General features: G+C 32.1%; 1 protein-coding gene across 1 annotated transcript in view; it reads left to right on the top strand.

The window, feature by feature from the left end:
- The window catches only part of LOC107496755 (receptor-like protein 19), a 110,183-nt gene that overhangs the window by 43,916 nt on the left and 41,605 nt on the right, over positions 1–24,662 (top strand). Inside the window, exon 2 of the mRNA XM_052251730.1 lies at positions 18,063–20,373. Coding sequence (XP_052107690.1) covers positions 18,063–20,373 — 2,311 coding nt within the window. The remainder of the gene's footprint in view (positions 1–18,062; positions 20,374–24,662) is intronic.

Here is a 24,662-nt window from a genome sequence, read left to right as displayed (position 1 = left end):
GTTTTCTTTAACCCTTTTCTAATGATTGTTCTATTCAAAATATAACATGCTGTGTTCACAGCTTCAGCCCATAAAAATTTAGGAATCTCATTTTCACATAGCATAGCCCTAGTCATTTCTTGAAGGCTTCGATTCCTTCTTTCAACCACCCCATTTTGTTGGGGGGTTCTAGGGCATGAAAAATTATGAGAAATTCCCAAGTCATCACAGAATTTTTCAAAGTCATGATTTTCAAATTCTCTTCCATGATTACTTCTCAAATGGGCAATTTTCAAATCTTTTTCATTTTGAATTTTCTTGCAAAGGGTGGAGAAAGCATAAAATGCATCATTCTTATGAGCAAGGAAAAGCACCCAACCAAATCTAGAGTAGTCATCTACCACCACAAGACCATAGTGTTTACCTCCTAAACTTTGAGTTCTAATAGGACCAAAAAGATCAATATGTAACATCTTCAATGGCCTCTTGGTTGAAATTCCATCTTTTGACTTAAAAGAAGATTTTACTTGTTTGCCTAATTGACAAGCATCACAAGTAAGATCCTTATCAAACTTGATGTTTAGAATTTCTCTAACCAAATTCTTTTTAACTAGCTTAGAAATTTGGTACATGCTAGCATGGCCCAACTTTCTATGCCAAAGCCATTTTTCAGATTCAAAAGAAGTAAAGCAAGTTACATTTTGTTCCTTTAAATTCTCAAGAGTTAATCCATACACATTGTTGCATCTTTTAGCTTCAAAAAGAACATCCCCAGTTTTCTCACAAACAACTAAGCAAGCAAACTTCTTAAAAATAACTTTAAAACCCAAATCACATAATTGACTAACACTAATTAAATTATGTTTCAAGCCATGTACAAGAAGGACATCATTTATACAAGAAGAGAAATTTTTACCCACTTTCCCAACAGCCACTATTTTTCCTTTTGCATCATCTCCAAAAGTGACAAGCCCTCCATCATATTCATCAAGCTTTATGAAGAAGGTTGTCTTTCCGGTCATATGCCTAGAGCATCCGCTATCCATGTACCACATATTTTCTTTCTTCTTGGATGCTAGGCATACCTACAAAATAAGCTCAAGTGACCTTAAGTATCAAAATTTTCTTGGATCCTTTCACGTTAAACCATCTCTTATGTCCCAAATCATTGTAATCAAAAACAACTTTACAAACTTTATCACCAATCATTCTTTCACCAAAGAAACATTGAATAGGAAAGTGTCCACTTCGATTGCATAGTCTACAAAATCTTGGAGTTGCTGTTTTGTTAAAGTAAGTTGGGTCTTGATACTTTGTATCAGTTGAAGATGAAGCAATGTTTTCAAAATGTGATTTTTCAGATTTATAAAATCCCAACCCAGCTTTATCATAAAGAGGTTTTTGACTAGCCAAGATTTGATTCAAATTTTCAGAACTTTGGGTGAACTTGGCTAAGTCTTCCTTAAGTCTTTTAACCTCTTTAAACAACTCTTCATTTTGCTTAAAACAATTCACATATGCAAGGACAGAATGGTCACTTTCACAGCTTCTAACTTGGGCTTTTAACTGCTTATTTTCTTCCACAAGATCACAAGCCGTTTCGGCCTCTCTTAGTTTTTCTTTGAGAAAATCATTTTCAGCTTTAAGAATGAAATTTTGTTGTTCAAGATCTTGATTATCAGTCAGAAAGCATCTTATTTTTTCAGAAAGGTGATCTATCATAAGATGAAGGTCTTCAGTGTCAGGGTTTTGAAAGAATACCCGATCTACCTCATTTGACATGAGACAAGGCTGTGACTTAGTCTCAGATTCTTCATCATCATCATCTGAGTCATTTTCCAGATCTTCCCATGAAGCCATCAGTCCCTTCTTCTTTCCCTTTTTTGGCTTTTCCTCCCTCTTTAACTTGGGACAATTGGATTTAAAATGCCTCATTTCCTTGCAATTGTAATAGCTTACTTTGCTAAGATCTTTCTTCATCCTCCTTGAGCTGCCACCTTTGCCTTTGTGCTTCATCATTTTCCTGAATTTTTTTGCAAACAACACAAATTCACTTTCAGATGAGTTATCACTGGATTCCTCATCCAGAGGGTTAGTGACAGAAGAAAATGCAATTCCTTTCTTTTTTGATTCCTTTTTCAAATAAGTGTTTTCAAAAGCAAGAAGATTTCCTCTCAAATCATCAAGTGTCATGGAATCAAGATTACTGCTTTCAGAAATAATTAAAGCTTTTATTTCCCACTCTTTAGTGAGACATCTCAGCACTCTTCTCACAAGCACAGAATCAGAATGTGTAATTCCCAGAGCATCTAAGCCAACAATGATAGTGTTGAACCATTCGAACAGTTCATCAATGGACTCTCCTTCCTTCATTGCAAACATTTCATATTCCCTGTTTAACATGTTTGTCCGAGTCTTCTTTACAATGGTGGTTCCTTCATGAGTGATTTGTAACTTGTCCCAGATCTCCTTTGCCGTTGTGCATCGTGATACTCGTCGGTACTCCTCAAAGCTGATAGCACAGTTGAGCAGATTTATTGCCTTTGCGTTTAACTCCACCTTCTTCCTATCTTCCTCGGTCCAGCTTGCTTCTGGTTTAAGAGTGACTACTCCTTCAGCACTTGTGGTAGATGGGAATTGAGGACCTTCTAGGATGATCTTCCAAAGTCTGTAATCCACTGCTTGTACAAATATCTTCATCCTCTCCTTCCAATAGATATAATTTTTCCCATTGAAGAGAGGGGGTCTGTTGCTTGATTGACCTTCAGTCAGATTGTAGGACACCATATTTGCGCCACTGTTTTCCGCCATGAGGATCTTTACTCCAAGCTGCAAAGCTTGATCTCTTTGAGACCAAGCTCTGATACCAATTGATGGTTTCAGTGGCTAAAAGAAGGGGGGTTGAATCTTAGCCCCTTTTTTCTATTTGCTAACACTTGCCGGACTTAGATGAGACTTTTCTGTTTTTAGCTCGTTCTTAGTCACGAGATATTTTCATTTTGTCTCGTCACTCGGCACGAGACATTTTTGGATTTTGCTCCTGAACAGTAGAAACAGAAATGAAGTAAGAGAGAGAGAAGATTACACCCAGATATATCTTGGTTCAGCTGCTAAGTGCAGTACAGCCTACATCCAGTCTCCATCACAATAATGATGGAATTTCACTATAATCAATCTGATTACAACTTGTAAAGTGCTAACCCAACTTACAAGGGGATTCCCACAGAATCATGAAACACAACATAGATGAATAAAGGACCTCTAAGACATCTATGGTTTTTTCTTTTAATTTTGCACTCTCTGCCTTTTTCTGCTCTATGGCTTTTTCATACAAACCTCACTTGTTTGCCTTTTTTTCCATGAGACTCAAGACATGACAAAATTAAACAGAAAAATTACAAAACAGAGAACATTGAAGGAGAAGAAGAACTGCTAGCTTAGGTAGCTCTGAGAACTCTGTGCCTTGCACTCTCAAATCTTACTCCTTGCTCCAAACAGTGGCTGTTCTCTCTTTTTAAAGAAGAGGGAAGCCTCCACACTTGAAGCCAAAATCGAACCAACTTCTTCCTCCTTCAACAAACAGAATCGGTTCGGCCACATAGAGAGAGAAGAGATAACCATGCAAAACCCAACATGCAATTACCTCTAGTCCTTTCTTGATCATCACTCTTCATCAATCCGAGCTCTCCATCCTTGGCTTGCTCTCCAAGATGGATTTCTGGCTCTTGATGCTTCATGATGATGATGACTTCATCTGCTTCAATCTCTGCCTCAACCATCACTTCGCCACTCTAGCTACTTCCTGTGGTGGTTGAGCAGAATCAAAGACAAGCCATGCTTCAAGAATCTCCCTTGCTGGCCGAATCTTCATCCTTCTTTTTGAGTATGAAGGATCCGAGATTACCTCACCAAATCTAACCACATTTGGTGATTATCTCAGCCACAATATACTTTTGGTTTTTTTTTCTTGCCATCATTAATTTGATGGTCTTTATGCATGCAACTCCTTCTTTTCGGTGATAGTAGCTTAATGTAGCTTCCATGGTTTCCTGGTTAATGACCGAAGAGAAGAGAAAGAGAGAGAGAAGAAAGAGAAAACAAAAGCAAAGCTATGAGTGTTATGATGAATAAAGTAATTAGGTGCACTTCTCCATGCTTTGTGTAGTAGCGTGTAAGCTACCATTAATTGCCATCAAATCACTTTGACCTTTTCTCTCTCATATTTCCAAGGACTGCATTAACTTAACTTGATAAATTTTGAGTTCCTTCACAAGTTAATGTGTGAAGTCCGTTGGAAGCATGCAACCAAGATTCAATGTCTTGGGTTTTTATTATTTTAACCATTGTGCCCCAATTTTATTTTTCTTTCGGACCATGGCATGCATAAAACAAATTTGGGCTATTGAACTTTGGCCCACTTATAACATTTGCTTTCCTGATAAATTTTTAGATCAAGTATTGAGCACATAAAAAAGTATTTATTTGGGCTTGCATCAATAACATTTATTCTGCCCCAATTAATAATTCAGCTTCATAGCATGAGAACATGTAGCAAGACTTATAATTGGGCTTTAAACTATAATTTCATTTTCGGCCCAACACAAAATCTACACAATAAAATTATTAATTAAGCAAATATAAATTAAGATCAAATTAATAATTTTATAATTAAATATTTAATAATATTTATTCATCATCAAAATTAAATAAAAGTTTTCCAAACTCATCACACTTTTTATTTGATATAGCTAGAAATCAAATTATAAATTTTTGAGCTGTAACAATTTACGTAGAAAATATTTAAACCTATATGTTAACATTATATCTACTAGAGAAAAGGAAACTCTTATTATAGCTACTAGAACTCTCTTAATTTTTTTTTTTACAGTATTCTCTATTTAGTTTAGTTATTGACTAATTCGACACGAATTTAAGTTTTATTTAAAAATTTATCAGTTAATAAATTATTGTATATATATATAAGACATAATTTAAACTAAATTAATAAATTAATTATTAGATAAACCTAAATTGACTTAAAAGTCTTTCAACTAGATTGCTCTATCTATACGCTCAAAGATATTGAAGTCTTGCTTAGCTTCGTCTATTTGATAGACCAAGTCAAAAAGTATGTAATAATAATGCAGATTTTGAACACTAATTACGTGTTGTGCAATGCGGCCGTGCATGTGAAAATTATTGTCTCTTTATTACAAACAAGGCGAGTGTCTACACTACATTATCAAACAAATGAATGAATTTTAAATCAAATTCTTTAATGTCATGCTACCTAAGTTGTAATAATAGAAATGAACAGAAACAAAATTTTAAAGAAAAGTTTTAGTTCATGAAAGCTTTACGCAAGTTATTGTTCTCTGTATAAATTAACATCAACTATATTACGTATATATTAAAATTAGTTATAAAAATCAATTATCAATATAAAATATATGTTAAAATATAAATATTTATTAAATATAAATTAAACTACACATGTATTTGTACAAAAATAGATTAATGGCTGATTATTAAGCAATCATAAATTATAGTGTTGCGAGCGTATTTACTATTTACCACCACTTACAAACCTTTTGGAAAAATAATCCCTTCATTGATTATGTTAAAAAAGAAATCATGAAACCAATCAAATTCATGTGTCTTCCTTTTTTCACCACGTTGATTGAGGAAGACTTGGGCTTCAACTCTCCGTATCACTCAAGTTTGATGTCTTTTAATTTTTTTCATTTGGAAACAAATAAATTATTTCCATGAAAATAATTCATTTGTTTAGTTGCATATGATGGCATATAGTCTTAAAATAGATTTCAATTTTTAATAATACTTATGCCACTAAACACGAACCCCTTAATTTGGATATTCTTACTTTACAAGTATTTAAGCATATGACAAGTTTCAGCTCAATTATAGATAGCTACCAGGTAATAATCATATATATCTCCAAAAATAACGTAGAATGACAATGATATGTTTTTAAATTTACAACATTCTCATAATGATATGTTAGGAAATTATTTTGATTTCCTAATTTATTTGTGGCTAATACATATATTAATTATAATTATAAATAATGTTATTTTAAATTAAATGACTTATATAATGATGATCTCATTTATTGTTATAAATGTTAATTAAATAAGTCATTGTTACTTTTGATTTGGAATTAAATGAGAATAAAATCGGATATTATCTTTTGTTCCTTAGATAATTATCTTTTTGGATTTTAGATATATTATCTTTTGGGTTTTAGATACTATTTTATTTGGGTTTAAAGGTTTAATGGGTGTCATGCTCAAATATAAATAGAGTTTCAGGGTTTCGGTCCCCAATATACCAAAGCCGCCTTTGTTGTTCTTTTCCCATCAAAAGAGTTGCAGTTCAACCGCTAGGAATACAGAAGGCTTTGGTTGAGGAAGATCGAAAGAACCACAAGATTCAAACTCTTCCAATCGTATGATTCATGTTTATGAATTCAGGTACGTTTCCAAATTTAGTATTTTTCTTCTTAATGATTTAACATGGATGATCTTTTGGGTTAAAGGAACAAGTGGTATCAGAGTCGTCTATAATTAAATCATTAAGAAAATATAATTTTAATTTGAATCTTAACTTGAGGTTGTGAAATTAGATTCAAATATATGCTACTTTTAGATTGCGTAGTACATGTTAATAAAACTAAAAGAGTACGTAAAAAGTGCATAAAGAGTACATAAATAGTACATAAAGAGCACATAAAAAATATAAAAGGTATATTTAAAAAAATATTACATTCTTTTATATATGTGCATACCATTTTTTTGTCGGTGTCTTGATCCCAACTATTGGAGCCGTTAATGGGTAAAATTAAAAGAATTTAAATAATTTTTTTATTATGGACACTGCACATCAAGAGAATTAGCATATTTTAGTATAAAGTTTTTGTATGCACTATGGTTTAATCTGTGAATCTGATTTTTTTTTTTAAAAAAAAAGAAAGGTTCTTCATTTGTTTATTTTATACCATTCTATATGAATTCATTCTTTAAGGTATAAAAAGATACCATTAAAATTTAATTCCTTTTGGAATTTAAATATTTTGTTTAATTGTTACATAAGGAAACTAGTAACAATTTGGATTATTATACCCACATATTTTATAAAGATTTGGTTTTGGAATAAATTGATTGAACATTATGCTGCCAAAGTAGCCTCTTTTGTGAAAATTGATTTATTCAAAACATAAGGAATACGGTAATATGTAATTCATGCGAATATTGGTCGGCCCAAAGGAAGGCCTATATTTGGCCGAATTACATGCACATATTAATGGTAAACAAATATTTGGGTAACTAAGAATAAGAATAAAGTAATTCTTATTATTTATGCGGATAATAATCGGCCCAAAGGAAGTTTATTATTTGGCCAAATAATAAGCATTGCACACTTTTGTTTATTTTTTATTAATTATGCGGTCAATAATCGGCCCAAAGGAAGGTTATTGTTTGGCCAATTAATAGAAAATATATGCGGTAATAAATAGGTTGCAAAGTTTAAGTTTCATGTGCGCATTAAGTCGGTCCAAAGAAAGGCTTAATGTGTGACAGGAATTTTGACAATATTTGATTACTGCGATGAGAGTATCATTTACAGTTAATTTTTCTATCCAAAGATTGAAAATTAATGTTGTTCTAGATATCTCAATATGGATTTTTTCCATTATTTAACTAATGTTTACTGCATGTTCTTTTTGTTCTAATCCAGAAACTATGGCTTTAGCTACCAATATTTTTGCACAAATTAGCAATATTCCTATGCTGAATGGTTCAAACTTTAAAGTTTGAAAGGATACCGTGGAGATTGTCCTCGGTTGTATGGATCTAGATATAGCTCTTCGAGAGGAGAAACCCACTTCTACTCCGGAAAACCTCAATGAGGTTAAAATAGAAAAGTGGAAGAGATTCAATCGAATGAGCATTATGATCATGAAACGCTCAATTCCTGAGGCGTTTCGGGGCTCAATTACTGAGGATAAAGATGCCAAAAAGTTCCTAAATGATGTTGAAAAATTCTTTACTAAGAATGAAAAAGCGGAGGCAAGTATTCTTTTGAGCAAACTTGTCTCCATGAGGTATAAAGGTACAGGGAACATAAGGGAGTACATTATGGAAATGTCTCATCTTGCTTCAAAATTAAAAGCACTAAAGTTAGAGTTTTTTGAAGATTTACTCGTGCATTTCATTTTGATTTTCCTTCCTGCACACTTTGAAGGACACTTGGTCCTTAAATGAGCTTATATCTCACTGTGTGCAAGAAAAAGAGAGGCTACAGCAAGATAAAATTGAAAGTGCTCACATGGCTTCATCTTCTCAGTATAAAAGAAAGCGTGATACTACTGCGGATGTGCCTTCTCAACAGAAAAAGGTTAAGAAACAAGATCAAGTTTCAACTTGTTTCTTCTATAAGAAGGTGGGACACATGAAGAAGGATTGTACCAAATATGCCACTTGGCGTGTGAAAAAAGGTATAATTCTCACTTTCGTTTGTTCTGAGGCTAGTTTAAGTTATGCACCTGTTGATATTTGGTGGGTAGATTCTGCTGCTACTACTCATGTAAGTGTCACTATGCAGGGTTGCCTGTGGAGCCGACCGCCAAATGATGCTGAAAGATACATCTACGTGGCAGACGGCAATATAGTTGCAGTCGAAGCTATAGGAACCTTTAGATTATGTTTCACGAGTGGATTTTACTTGGATTTATTAGAGACATTTTATGTACCGTCATTTAGACGAAATTTGGTTTCTGTTTCTCGTTTGGACAAATCAGGTTATTTTTGTTCATTCGGAGACAACAAAGTCAGTCTCTTTTATAATTCGAATAATATTTGCTCTGGTCATTTGGTGGATAATCTATATAGGCTTAACTTAAATTCCTATAATAATGAAATACTGCAAACGGGTACAAAACCAAAGACTTAATGAGAATTCGGCATCATTATGGCACAAATGCCTAGGTCACATCTCTAAACAGAGAATTCAGAGGCTCGTGTCGGATGGAATTCTTGGACCCCTAAATTTGGCAGACTTTGAAGTCTGTATTGAGTGCATAAAGGGAAAAACAACAAACGAAAGGAAATTAGGTGCCGAGAGAGCTAAAGATGTCTTAGAACTAATACATACCGATATATGTGGCACATTCTCTACTGTCTCTTGGAATGGACAACAGTGCTTTATTACGTTCATAAATGATTATTCTCATTATGGGTATCTATATTTAATTCATGAAAAGTCACAAGCCTTAGATGTTTTCAAGTCTTTCAAAGCTGAAGTTGAACTTCAACTTGGAAAGAAAATTAAAGCTGTCAAATCTGATCGTGGTAGTAAATACTACGGAAGATATGACGGTTCAGGTGAGTAACGTCCCAGGCCTTTTTTCCTCTTTTCCTGGAAGAGTGTGGTATTGTTCCGCAATACACCATGCCAGGCAAACCTAGCATGAATGCTGTTGCAGAGCGAAGGAACCGAACTCTTAAAGACATGGTGAGAAGTATGATTAGTCATTCTTCCTTGCCTGAATCACTCTAGGGAGAAGCCTTAAAGACCGCAGTGTATATCCTTAATAGGGTGCCAAGCAAAGCAGTTAACAAAACCCATATGAAATTTGGACTGGAAAAAGGCCCAGTATAAAGCATCTGCATATTTGGGAATGTCCAGCTGAGGCGCGACCTTATAGGCTGCATGAAAGAAAATTGGACTTAAGGACAATTAGTTGCTACTTTGTTGGTTACGCTGAGCGCTCACGGGGGTACAAGTTTTACAATCCTGCATCAAGGTCTATTTTGAAACAAAAAATGCGAGATTTCTTGAGGATGTTGAGCTTGGGGGGAAGGAGATATTAGAGATGTTACTTTTGATAAGGATTCTGTAACTGACAATGATTAGGTCTTTGTATCTATTATTGTTCAAGACACAGTTATAGTACAAGAGCACAATAAGAATCCTACTGTGGATCCAGTTACAGTACAAGAAAACAATGAGAGTATCGTTGTTGCTCAAAGATGCTGCTACAGTACAGGAAAATAATGAGAATCCTCCTCAATCCCAATCCATACAACAAGCTCAATAACCTCAAGAAGTGTCATTAAGGAGATCCAATAGAGAAAGGAGAAAATCTATCTATGGTCTCAAACAAGTTTCCCGTTAATGGTATCACAAGTTTAATTAAGTCATTACCTCATGGTTTTGAGGTAAATATTATAGATGAATGTGTATACCGCAAGTTCAGTGGGAGTAAATACATCTTTTTGGTCTTACATGTTGATGACGTTCTACTTGCCAGTAACGATACAGGCTTGTTACATGAAACTAAGAAATTTCTATCGAACAAATTCAAAATGAAAGATTTTGGTGATGTCTCTTTTGTATTAGGAAACGAGATGCTAAGAGATCGCTCTCAAGGTATTCTTGGATGATCACAAAAGAACTATATCGAAAAGATTTTAAGTAGATATCGCATGGAAAGATGTAGACCAATGGACACACCCATAACTAAAGGAGACAAGTTCAGTCTCAAGCAATGTCCTAAATATGATCTTGAGAGGACTGTTGGGTAAATACTTGAGCAATCCAGGCATGGATCATTGGATAGCTATTAAACGCGTAATGCGTTATCTAAAGAGAACAAAGGATTACATGCTTGCTTATCGGAGATCAGAAAATTTTGGAGATCATTAGGTACTCTAATTCCGATTTCATGGCATATGGTTGCGAAACTTTGTCATTGACCTTCATATAGTAGATGACATTGAAAAGCCATTAAAGATATTTTGTGACAATAAGTCAGCAGTATTATACTCCAACAACAATAAGAGCTTGACAAAATTGAAGCATACAGACATCAAGTTCTTAGTTGTCAAGGAGAAAGTGTTAAGAAAAAAACAAGATTTCCATAGGACATATAAGAACAGAGTATATGCTAGCAGACTCAATAACCAAGGGATTAACCCCTAAAGTCTTTCATGAGCACACTGCTCGGATGGGTGTCAACATTTGTGATGCCTTGGTTTAGTGGGAGTTTATTTTATGCTATATGTCTTATGACAGATATTGAGTTATTTTTCTGCAGAATTAAGTTGATAGTTTATTTCATGTTATATGAAATGTTCATTTTGCAATATTTGTATTGTGTTTGATCTCAATAAAGTTGGACCAGCTGAAAATAGACATGCATGAGATCACTTAGCATGTAATTTCCATATTACGCATCCAAATTTGATATATGTCGTTAAGTATATTAGGATGGTGATTGGCGTGGTTTAGTCACGGCATTTAATGTGATAAAAGCTGCGGTAGTTCCATATCTAATGTATGAGACGGACCAGATTGTTAAAGTAATGAGAGAAATAGCATTCAGATGCGCGCATAAAGTTTATAAGATGTGATTATGTCAAGAAAGAATATATGTATAGTCCAACTGGGAGATTGTTAGGAAATTATTTTGATTTTCTAATTTATTTGTGGGCAATACATATATTAACTATAATCACAAATGATGCTATTTCAAATTAAATGACTTATATAATGATGATCTCATTTATTGTTATAAATGCTAATTGAATAAGTCATTGTTACTTTTGATTTGGAATTAAATGAGAATAAAACCGGATATTATCTTTTGTTCCTTAAATAATTATCTTTTTGGATTTTAGATATATTATCTTTTGGGCTTTAGATACTATTTTATTTAGGCTTAAGGGTTTAATGGGTGTCATGCTCAAATATAAATAGACCTTCAGGGTTTCGGTCCCCAATATACTAAAACCGCCTTTCTTGCTCTTTCCCCGTCAAAAGAGTTGCAGTTCGGCCGCCTAGAAATACAAAAGGCTTTAGTCGAGGAAGATCGAAAGAACCACAAAATTCAAACTCTTCCAATCGTATGATTCATGTTTATGATTTTAGGTACGCTTCCGCATTTAGTATTTCCCTTCTTAATGATTTAACATGGATGATCTTTTGGGCTAAAGGAATTCTGAGAAAAATTCCAACCATTCTTACTTTACAAGTATTTAAGCATATGACAAGTTTCAGCTCAATTATAGATAGCTACCAGGTAATAATCATATATATCTCCAAAAATAACGTAGAATGACAATGATATGTTTTTAAATTTACAACATTCTCATATAGACGATGACGATAAGAAAAGATTGACTTGTTTAGAAAATTATCTAATCGCCGATAAAATTGTCTTCAATTTATATTAAAAGACAAAAATACTTTTAAAATATTATTTTAAAACGTAACAATAGTACCAAAATTCGCATAAATCATCTAAGTCGTTTCTATTAAAACGGAGACAATTTTTTTCATGTACCGATATTTTTATCATATTTTAAAAATATTTTTGTTGTTAATATAAATTGAAAATATTTTTATGAGCATATTGAGCATATTAGATAATCCAAGGTATTTCTAATGGTTTATACTTCAAAGAATAAGTATACAAAATTAATTTTAATTAATTATTATTAAATAATTATTTTTTATTATAAAATTACGTATGGTAATCCTCATTTTTAGGATTTAAAAATTTAAAATATAATTTTTAGAATTTAAAATTTATAATAAAAATAATTTTAAAAAATTAATTAATATTAACTAAAAAATATTTATTTTTTAATAAAATCTCATTTAAATATAATTTTATCAAATTTAAGAATAAGATTTTAATATTGTGGTATGGTAAATTTAAGTATTAGGTTTATAACAAAAATATTATGTATATAAACAAAAAAAATTAATTATTAAATTAATTATTATATATTTATGTATAAATATATATAATATTTAATTTATTTTTAATATATATTTTATGTTGTAACATATATTTTATATGTTAGAAACTAATTTTATATATATAATAATTATATACCTAATATAGTTAGTTGGACTTATAAATCTAAAATAAAAAAGAGATTTACCTTATAAGAGTCTTCGTCAATTATTGCATTGAGTGCTGTATACGCGCATTCAAAACGCTTTTCAGGTCGTCTTGATAAAGACGTGCTATTTGCATACAATAATTTATTTATTAATTTTCATTCCTTTATTTGCACACTGAACTAATGAAGACTTTTGTTCATTTGGCATGTTATTAGTATATTACTAATTAAATTAGTGGTCCCACTTGAGCATCCATGTTGATATATGGAGACCATTTTAATAACATGGATGCTATTAGTATATATATTTAGGATTCTACATACAAGTGAATCTATTATATAAGTTTTATAAGTCTTTTAGTTAATATTACGTTCAAACGTATCTCTAATAAATTTTTAATTTTCAAAAGAATTCTGTTTCTTTTTTTGAATTTCTTACTTTTTCTTTTTTTTTTTTCATTTACGTACTTTTCTCTTTATTCTCTTTTTTTGTTATTTTTGATTTTAATTGTTTTTTGACATCAAGCTCTGAAATTATTTTTGAAGTGTTTCATTTTCATCGTCGTGTTTTTCCTCGTTCTTCTTTTGATTTTGCAACATTATGTATTTTTTTCTTCTTTGTTTGATTTTTTCCTCCTAAAAAAAATTATGAGAATATGAAATAAGAAAATGAAGAAGAAGAAGCAGCAGAAGATGAGGAGGAGAAAGAGGAAGAGTTCTGAATTATATATAAGGTGTACTTCAACGAATTTTGGATGTATTTCTTAAATCCTTTGGGTGTATTTCTTAAAATCTTTAGGGAAATTTCTGTAATCGTTTGGGTGAATTTCTGTAATCCTTTGGGTGTATTTCTATAATCCTTTGAGTGTATTTCTGTAATCGTTTGGGTGTATTTCTGAAGTTCCATTATCTTCAAAACGATTTCAAAGCTTGATTTCAGAAACTATGAAAATCGAAAAAAACGAAGCAAGAATACCAGTGATAAATGCAGGTAAAACAACGAATGAAAAGGCGAAGAGAGAATGCACGAAGGAGATCGAACAAATTTGGCAAGAAACTCGTTTTCATGGAGGAAGAAGAAGAAGAGTCGTTCATAATGCATGGTGAGTAGCGCGCTTTAGAAACAGAAAGTAGTTGAATAACGTGCGTGTATTTATTATTGAATGTGGGAGTGTAATGCACGTGTGTTTTATTGGGCTTGTGCCAACTTGTAAGATTTGTAAGTCAAAAAGACTTATATGTGTAGCAGGCCTCATATATTTAATTAAATTAGTGGTCCCACTTGAGCATCCATATATCTTAATCCATGTTAATTTGACATGTTATTATACTTTCTTGTAGTGGATTAAGATATACGGAGACCACTTTAATAAAGACATTAAAAATATCTTTTTTAAAGATATTTATATATATCATGTTATTATTGGACATATTTATTAAATCGGTTAATAATTTATATTTTAATAAATCAGAATAAAATTGGTTTATTATGCCAACAATAATAAATCTAATTGTCTGTATTATAATTATTAGACTCGATTTAATCTGATTGAATTATACAATCTAAACTAAATATCTTTAATTTTTTATAAAAAGCCAGATATATCCTTAATTTTTTGTTTTGTAGATATTTAAATTTCTAAAAATTTAAAAATACAGTTAAATTTCTAAAAAATTATTATTATTATTATTATTATTGTTATAAAAAAGATCGATTTTGTTCTAATTTATTAAGAAATTAAAAAATAATCGATTTATGAATACGTCTAATAATAATACAATACGTCAATACATAATTATTTTTACAAAAAAATGTTTTATATATCTTTATGGAACATTCCCCTAAAATATATAAGTGGGGTAGAAAATTTGAAAGAAACACAAAAACAATAGAAATCTTTATAAAATTACAACCGACTTCAACTTCTAATAATCCTAATTATGCCACTAATAAGTTGGAATCCTCCCTAATCTGAGAATTATAAACTTTTTCCTTTACAAGGTAATTAAGTATTTTGTTTGGTCCGGTACAAGGTATGTATATCGAAAGAAAAAGTATATAGAACTAACTAATAATCAGCCAAGAATGGAACAATATAATTAATTATAATTAGTTTTATTAATTTATAATTTAATTTGTTTTTTAAATTATTGTTGACCACGTTCAAAACATGAGGAAAGATAAGCTAGTGATATGAGAGAATTACGGAACAGATTCTTTGATCATTAATTAGTTGGTTCTATATAATTAATTATGTTTTATTAATGCGTAACACATGAAATATAGAAATCATATCCAAAACCATCCAATTTACAAGAAAAAGAATATCCGTGTGTCTATCAGTAGCAACATCCGGTTAAAGTCACTGGTACTTCTGGTTTACCAGTTGACTGATTCTTGATTTATATAGAATTGGTTCTCTAACATTGTTGATATCGAAATATAATCTTACAAAGTTCGAATAATAAAAAATCTTAACATTGTGCGCTTAGTTAAATATTAAGCTTATAAATCTTCCCAAAAAAACTAACCTTATAAAATTTAAGAAATATAATTGAAGCTTGTTACAGTTTATTGTCTCTATAAATTATTAAATTAGTATTATTATTTATCAAAAGGTCCATTGTTTATTCTTGTTGCTTCTTCATTCTTCATCTATCATACATAAACTTGCCTAGTGTATATTTCGATTTAAGAGAGTGATGCAAATAGTATCTAATTAATGGATATATTATGATTTATATACAGTGTTATGCATTGTGCTTTGTAGAAAATCCATTTTGTGCCTGCTTCCACAAATCACAGTACATATTGTAATAGCTCAGACTACCGCTAGCACGATATTAAGTTTTTTACATATTTACTCGTCAAAACACATGATATTAGAAAGAAATATTTACACCCTTATAAAATAAAAACATGCTTCGTTTCCTCTTTAACCGATGTAAACTTTACACATACTTATATAAAAATACTAAATATATATTAAAATTAGTCATTATATATATATATATATATATATATATAATTTTCTCACTACTCTTATTGAATCTTCTCTTTTTCTATTTTTTTTCTTTCATCACCATCACATTCTTTCTTCTGCGCATTCTTTTATTTCTGCTTACACAACAAATTCAAAGATATGCATTTCAATTCTATTCACTCCCTTTTATTTTATTACTTTTTTTAATAGCTTTGACTGTAAATTCAAACATTGTAATAGAAATATACAATTGAACTTTTTTCATTAGAACCGTAGTTTTCTTTTCCAATTTATTGTCAAATGATAAATTAGTCACTTCATTAGAAAATGAAAACTCAAGTCTCCAACTCACCGAATATTGAATTCCACATACTATAGAAGTTATCGAAAAAATAAACAAATAAAATTGGATTAAATTTAAACTATATTTTGTGTGAGGAAACAGAATTGTTGATTCTAGTTTTGTTCTTCATGAAAATCATGTATAAAATTCTCTTTCACATAGATTTCTAGCTTAGATTATAGTTTGATTATAAATAGAGTTGAGTTTGTAATATAATTTTGGAATGTATTTAAACTTAATATATGTATAATTTTAAATTATACTATAAAATTGAATTTTGATATAAATTATTTTATTATACTATAAAGGTATAATAATTAATTTTAATAGTTGATTTTAATATATTAGAGGATACTTGTATACTCTCAAACAAATATTTTAAATCAAAATCTTTCATTCTCAGCGGGCCAAATTAAATTTGTATGTAATAACTAATAAGAATCATATACCCAAAAATAAGATAGACTGACAATGATAGATTGTTTATCTACCCGGTACCTTTTATATTTGTATACATCATCGTATATACATTGATAAATACACATAGTTTAAGCTTATTATTTTTATTTATGCTTAAGTTATACACAGAGGCATATATAATTAAGATAGAAAATATTATATTGAACTTTGAGGAAGAAGGGAAATTTTGTTTAGAATTCCATTTTTATTATGGAGTCATATAATTATTTAACTACAATCTTATAAAATTCAACTTGCACTGAGTGCTATATATATATATGTATAGTATATACGCGGAAAGAAATAAGGAAACCATGTAAAATGTATCTAATAATGCCGATTATGACAGCAATAAAGTTGACGTATTACTTTAATTAATAGATGCAATAATGCAAATATGCAATGTACTTTTTAATTTGAATATGGAAGCAAAAGTGGTATTGGATTCGGATATGGGGAATATAGATGCTTCACAGCCATGTGATGTTAGTGGAACAGAATTCGGACCATGCGAGTTTAATTGCGTTTGATATTTCATTTCATAAAAAAATTGACAACAACAAATAATTCGGAGAATCCGTTTTCTAACTTCCAAAATTCATATTTACCCAACTACAAGTCGAAACATGCGATTTCTTAAACAAAATTTTAAAATCAAACAACTCTCATGGTCCGATTTGTGTACTCTGAGTTTTTTTAATTTTTAACACAAATCGGACCCTCTGATTTATGTACTTTAAATTTTTTTTTAACTTTTTAAATACAAATCGAACCCTTCAATTTGTGTACTCTCACTAAAAAATACTAAAAATTACCATGTTAAAGTATATCACTCATTTTGCTTTCGTATCAAAATTTTTTAGCCTATGCAATGAGGTTGTGGAAAAAATAGTAGCACACAGCACACTATTAACAGAGTTTGGAGCATATTCCACGCACGGGATGACCTATATATATTTGCATTCATGACTTGCATTGGATGCCATGCACCACACACATATACATTAAAAATCTAAAGATTATTATTGTGACATGATAATGATGAGGTGTTATACTCTCTTGTTGCTTCTTTTTTATACTTCATCTTCCACTTGCTCATCGCTGTTGCCACTATGCAACCACCATGACTACTCAAACCTGCTCCAATTCAAGAACTCATTTTCCATCAAACCTTCATTGTACGAACATTGGTTCAAGACAGCATCATGGAAAAACGGTACTGATTGTTGCGAGTGGGATGGGGTCACGTGCGACACCACGTCAGGCCACGTGATTGGGCTTGACCTTAGTCGCAGCATGCTTCAAGGTGAGTTTCATCCGAACAGCACACTCTTCCATCTCACGCATCTTCAACAACTCAACCTTGCCTTCAATCACTTCTCCAACTCTCCAATATATCCTGGAATTGGTAATCTTGTGAGTCTCACCCATCTCAATCTATCAGGCTCATCATTTAGCAGTCATATTCCGTCCACAATCTCACACTTGTCTAAATTACTCTCACTTGATCTCTCGTATAATGAACTGAGACTTGATGAATCCACATGGAGCAAACTCATTGGTAACACCACTAACTTGGAAGAGCTGGTTCTAGACGATGGCGTAAACATGTCTTCTATCAGAGATACATCATTGTCTTTGCTAATGAATTTGTCATCCTCTTTGTTGATCCTGAGTCTTGATGACACTGGATTGCATGGAAAATTCCCAACTCGTATACTTGGTTTAACTAATCTTGAAGAACTAAGTTTGTCTGGCAATGAAGAGCTGAAGGTTGAATTTCCAAAGTCCAATTGGAGCACTCCTCTAAGGTTCTTGCACCTCTCTGGGACACCTTTCTCGGAAGAAATAATACCTGATTCTATAGGCCACTTGAAGTCTCTTAACCAACTATGGCTAGACTCTTGCCAATTTGATGGATTAATTCCTGTGTCTTTGTGGAACCTCACTCAACTAACTCATTTGGACCTTTCAGGAAATAGACTACTTCATGGTGAGATTCCATCCTTACTTTCAAACCTCAAACATCTCACCTACTTAGCTCTTAGTCGTAATGCGTTCTGTGGTCACATCCCAGACCTGTTCGACAACTTCACTAAATTGGATTATTTGGATCTTTCTTTTAACAGTCTAGAAGGTCAAGTACCGCCATCATTGTTTTGTCTAACCCAGATTTCTTTTTTAGATTTGTCATATAATAAATTAGGAGGCCAGCTGCCATCATCATTATTTGATCTAACTCAACTTTCTTACTTAAGTCTGTCATATAATCAATTAATCGGCCCAATTCCAAGCAAAAATGCCACACTTTCAAAACTAGAAACACTACATTTGTCTAATAACCATATAAATGGGGCAATTCCATACTGGTGCTATTCTTTGTCTTCATTGACATACCTAAATCTTAGCATGAACCAGCTCACAGGGCCAATTAGCAAATTCTCCACTTATTCATTGGAATATTTATTTCTCTCTAATAACAAATTTCAAGGTGATTTTTCAAATTCGATCTTTGAATTTCTAAAAAACCTTGAATATTTGGATGTGTCATCTAATTGCTTGAGTGGTCTTTTGGACTTTTCTTATTTTTCAAAGTTGGAAAAATTAAATTCTCTTGATCTTTCTAACAATAAATTTCTCTCTGTTGATAGTAATAGTAGGGTGGACTATGTCTTACCGCAACTTGAATCTTTAACTTTCTCCTCTTGTAGTGTTACTGTTTTTCCGTCATTCCTACCTAGACTACAAAATCTAAGATGGTTAGACCTTTCTAACAATAAAATCCATGGAAAGATTCCCAATTGGTTTAGTGATAATCTCTTGCACACATGGACGAGCTTGTTCTTTATTGACCTCAGTTTCAACCAGCTGCAAGGAGATCTTCCAATTCCACCAAATAGCATCAATTACTTTTCAGTTTCAAACAACAACTTCACAGGAGGCATTTCTTCAACAATATGCAATGCAAGCTACCTCAATATGCTAATCCTGTCTCACAACAATTTGACTGGCAAGATTCCACAATGTTTGGGATCCTTTCCTTCGCTTCAGGTTTTGGATTTTCAAATCAACAACTTTTATGGAAGCATACCTGAAAACTTCTCCAAGAGTAATGCTTTAGAGACTATTAAGTTGAGTGGCAACCATTTAGAAGGACTAGTACCACAGTCTTTGGCAAATTGCACAAAACTGCAAGTTCTAGACCTGAGTGACAATAACATAGAAGATGTATTTCCCAGTAGGCTAGAAGCTCTTCAAGAACTACAGGTACTTAGTTTACGAAATAACAAATTTTATGGTACCATCACTTGTTTGAGTAAGAAGCACCCATTTCCAAAGTTGAGAATTTTTTATGTGTCTAATAACAAGTTTAGTGGCCCTTTGCCAATGCAATGCTTTCAAGAGTTTCAAGGAATGATGACTCTGAATGATAGTACCCCAGAGTATATGATTACCAGTGGTAACGACTTCGACTTATATAATGACTCTATTGTGATCATTATGAAAGGTGTAGAGAGAGAAATGTCAAGAATATTAACTATTTTCACAACCATAGACTTGTCAAATAACATTTTTGAAGGAGAAATTCCACATGTCATTGGAGAATTAAGTTCTCTCAAAGGGCTTAATCTTTCTCACAATAAAATCAGTGGTAACATTCCACAAACTTTGGGTAATTTGACAAGTTTAGAATGGTTAGACCTCTCATGCAACCAACTGAAAGGTGAAATACCTCTGTCTTTGACAAATTTGAATTTTCTATCTGTCTTGAACCTTTCTGAAAACCAGTTGGAGGGAGTGATACCAACAGGAAAACAGTTCAATACATTCCAAAATGATTCCCTTTGTCAAAGTCATGCGGTAATGATGAAGAACAACCACCTTCAGTATTTCCTGAGGCAAAAGAATCATTATTTGGATGGAAGTCAGTTGCAGTGGGATATGCATGTGGAATGGTGTTTGGGATGTTCCTTGGAAGGTTGTTTATAAAGACTGCCAAACCCTTGTGGCTTGCCAAACTTATTTGTGGCTATACTTAACAAAACATGCACAGCAGATCACAGGCCATGCAAATTGTAGGAGATTTTGTTAGCTTCTTGTGTTTTTCTTCTTTTTTTTTTCCTTTTTTTTCTCTGTAATGATGTGAACTACTCTGTTTTTTGAATAAAATATGCTATTTCTATTAATAAATAAATTCTACATGAGTCATCATCTATTATTTCAACTTCTTGTGAATTAGAGATAAGAAAACCTAATCATTGATCTGTTTAATTTGCTTTTGTTTTGATTTAAAATGATTTGTCATAGCTTTCCTCAGTTATATATAGCTTACAAATGTATTTGACTACTCATACATTCAGATCTCAATCATATCAAAATTTTTAAATTAAAAAAAAAAAATCGAAGCTAAACTTAATTGGATGTACAACATAGGATCATTCTATAAATTTTGAATTTGTCAAATGGGTTAGATTTAGAATGCTATTTTCGATTTGCAAAAAACAACCACGGCTTAAATTCATTTTATATGGATCGATACAAAAACAACTTGGTGTCATGTTTTTGACAAATGTAAATGAAAATCAAGATTCTTTATAAAATTAAAAGTATAAATTAAATACGTAAAATATAAAATAATAATATAATTTAAATCATAAAATCGATCACCTGATTTAATACAGATATATTGAGATTGTAATATCAAAAAAGGTTTTAAGAGATTTTAATTAACTTCAAATTTTAACTACATCATAATACTATAAATCTATGCACATAAAACGAACACCATATATAGGACCAACTTGGCCCGCATAAAATGATGAATCTTTGAAGTTTGCTTATGTGTTATGTACAAATTCTTAATAAAATGCATCATATATTGTCAACTTTCTACACTTCATTGTATTTTGATAAAAAAAATAATATGAAATAAAATTGGATTGCAAATAAAACCAATTCTCAATTCATATTATATATAATTTTAGATTTTTAGTATAATCGAATGACACTTTTATTGAAAACACAATAAAATTAGATGAGTATATGACATTATGTATGATTGTTTTTATAGAAACTAATGAAAGCATAAACGACGTATTTTGATAGTTGTGAGCATGCAAAATTATTTGTACACATATTTTGATTGGATGCCAAAAACAAACAACGCCATTTCACCAAATTATCTAACTTGATATAAGAGTATTAGTTTATTATTTCATTTTTTTGAAATAAAAAGCTCAACAAAGTAAGATGGAGCATTTAGAAAGTCTAGAGTTACAATACAAACACTAAAAAAAATCGTAGTTATTTTTGGCATTGCTATCAATAACTAGACAGAATAAAGCCAACCCACTCTTTGTAGCTCATAATCGACTTGGTAATAACTTCCGCAACACATGTTTCTTAATTTCTGAAAATCCTGACATTTCTTTTCAATCACGTATTTCAAATGATAGCAAAAAAACCAATCAGCCACCTCTTATGTTCGACTTTTCTTACAAAAACTCCTGTCCAACTCTCAAAGTGTTGCTTAATGGTTCCTGGAATAGACCAAAATTTATTATAGGCGTATAACCAAGCACACCACACCTGCCACGTGAACACACAGCTAATGAATAAGTGAAAATCATTCTCAGTTTCTTTTTTACATAAAACACAAATCATATCCCTGTGATCAATAATGCCCAATCTAATCAATCTTTCCTTAGTATTGACCCTACCAACTAACACAAACCAGGTGAATAGCTCAACTCTTGGTGGTACTAGTCCTCTCTATATATATCTAGTGAAATTATAACTCGTAATGTCCTGCGGGAGAGTCTCAGCCTGCAAAGCCTGCACAAATGAGTTAGTAGAGTAAGCTCCTAATCTATCAAATTTCCATACTATTCTGTCCTCTCTCTCACTTGTTAACCTGACAGATTGTAAAACTCCATGAAGTTGGTTAACTAATTCTTAGCGAGGTTAGCAAACCCACTATGGTGAAAATAGCCATAAACCCACCTTGGTCGGCCAAGTCAAAGATGCACCTCTTACTCTTAAAGAGTCTAGAGGAAAATAAGCACACAGCTTATTTCATATTCAAAAATCAACTTCAACTCTATTTCATAAATAAAAGGTACATGAGTTATTTATACTAGTAGGGGAAGGAAAAGTCTTCATAACTTGAACGATGTGAGACTAATACATAACATAAAGTTTACTATCCTAAAGAATATGGGACTTGTATTCCCTTATTAGAATTAACTAACATAATTAACCTACTAACTCTACTTGCTCCTGTGTCATTCTCCCTGGGTTGAAAGAACTCTTGCGTGAAAAGACTTGTGATAGCATATGATCAATCTCATTGATGAAACCACACCAAAAGATTGATCGATCTCATTGATGAATCCACACCAAAAGATTCTATTGGTGACTCCACACTAAAGACCCGCACTCACAAATCAGATAAAATTTTACAAGACCTGTGGCAACAGATGATCTCGTTGACAAATCCACACCAAAAAATCCTATTAGCGAATCCATGCCAAAAACATGCACCACAAATCAACTAAAATTCTACTAAAGCAAGGTGAAGGCCACGAGGACCGACCTTGCTCTGATACCAAACTGACGCTGAGACATTGCTTGAGTCACCAATCTTGGCGAGGTTAACAACCCCACTATTAGTTTAGATTAATCAATTTTAGCGAGGTTAGCAACCCCACTATGGTGAAAATAGCCACAAACCCACCTTGGTTGGTTAAGCCAAAGATGTACCTCTTACTCTCAAAGAGCCTAGAGAAAAATAAGCACACAGCTTATTTCATATTTCATATTCAAATAAACTTCAACTCTATTTCATAAATAAAGGGTACATGAGTTGTTTATACTAGTAGGAGAAGGAAAAGTCTTCCTAACTTGGACGATGTGGGACTAATACATAACACAAAGTTCACTATCCTAAAGAATATGGGACTTGTATTCACTTATTAGAATTAACTAACATAATTAGCCTACTAATTCTACTTGCTCCTGCGTCATTCTCCTAAAGAATATGGGTTGAATGAACTCTTGTGTGAAAAGACTTATGACAGCAGATGATCAATCTATTGATGAATCCACACCAAAAGATCCTATTGGTGACTCCACACTAAAGACCCACACTCACAAATCAGATAAAATTTTACAAGACTTGTAGCAGCAGACGATCTGATTGACGAATCCACTCCAAAAGATCCCATTAGCGAATTCACGCCAAAAACCAGCACCACAAATCAAATAAAATTCTACTAAAGTAAGGTGAAGACCACAAGGATCCTCCTTACTCTGATACCAAACTGACGCCGGGACGTCGCTTGGTCCACTAATCTTTACGAGGTTAATAACCCCACTATAGTGAAAGTAGCCATAAACCCACCTTGGTTGGCTAAGCCAATGATGCACCTCTTACTCTCAAAGAGTTTAGAGGAAAATAAGCACACAGCTTATTTCATATTCAAAAATCAACTTCAACTCTATTTCATAAATGAAAGGTACATGAGTTATTTATACTAGTAGGAGAAGAAAAAACCTTCATAACTTGGACGACGTGGGACTAATACATAACATAAAGTTCACTATCCTAAAGAATATGAGACTTTTATTCCCTTATTAGAATTAACTAACATAATTAACCTACTAACTCTACTTGCTCCTACGTCATTCTCCCTAGGTTGAAAGAACTCTTGCATGAAAAGACTTGTGATAGCAGATGATCAATCTCATTGATGAATCCACACCAAATGATTTATCGATCTCATTGATGAATCCACACCAAAAGATCCTATTAGTGACTCCACACCAAAGACCCACACTCACAAATCAGATAAAATTTTACAAGACCTGTGGCAGCACAGATGATCTCGTTGACGAATTCACACCAAAAGATCCCATTAGCGAATCCATGTCAAAAATATGCACCATAAATCAACTAAAATT

This window comes from Arachis duranensis, chromosome 7 (genome assembly GCF_000817695.3).
Source record: "Arachis duranensis cultivar V14167 chromosome 7, aradu.V14167.gnm2.J7QH, whole genome shotgun sequence".
In the NCBI taxonomy this organism is placed as follows: Eukaryota; Viridiplantae; Streptophyta; class Magnoliopsida; order Fabales; family Fabaceae; genus Arachis; species Arachis duranensis.
The sequence above is the reverse complement of the archived record's forward strand: the minus strand, read 5'-3'. Positions and strand labels throughout refer to the sequence as shown.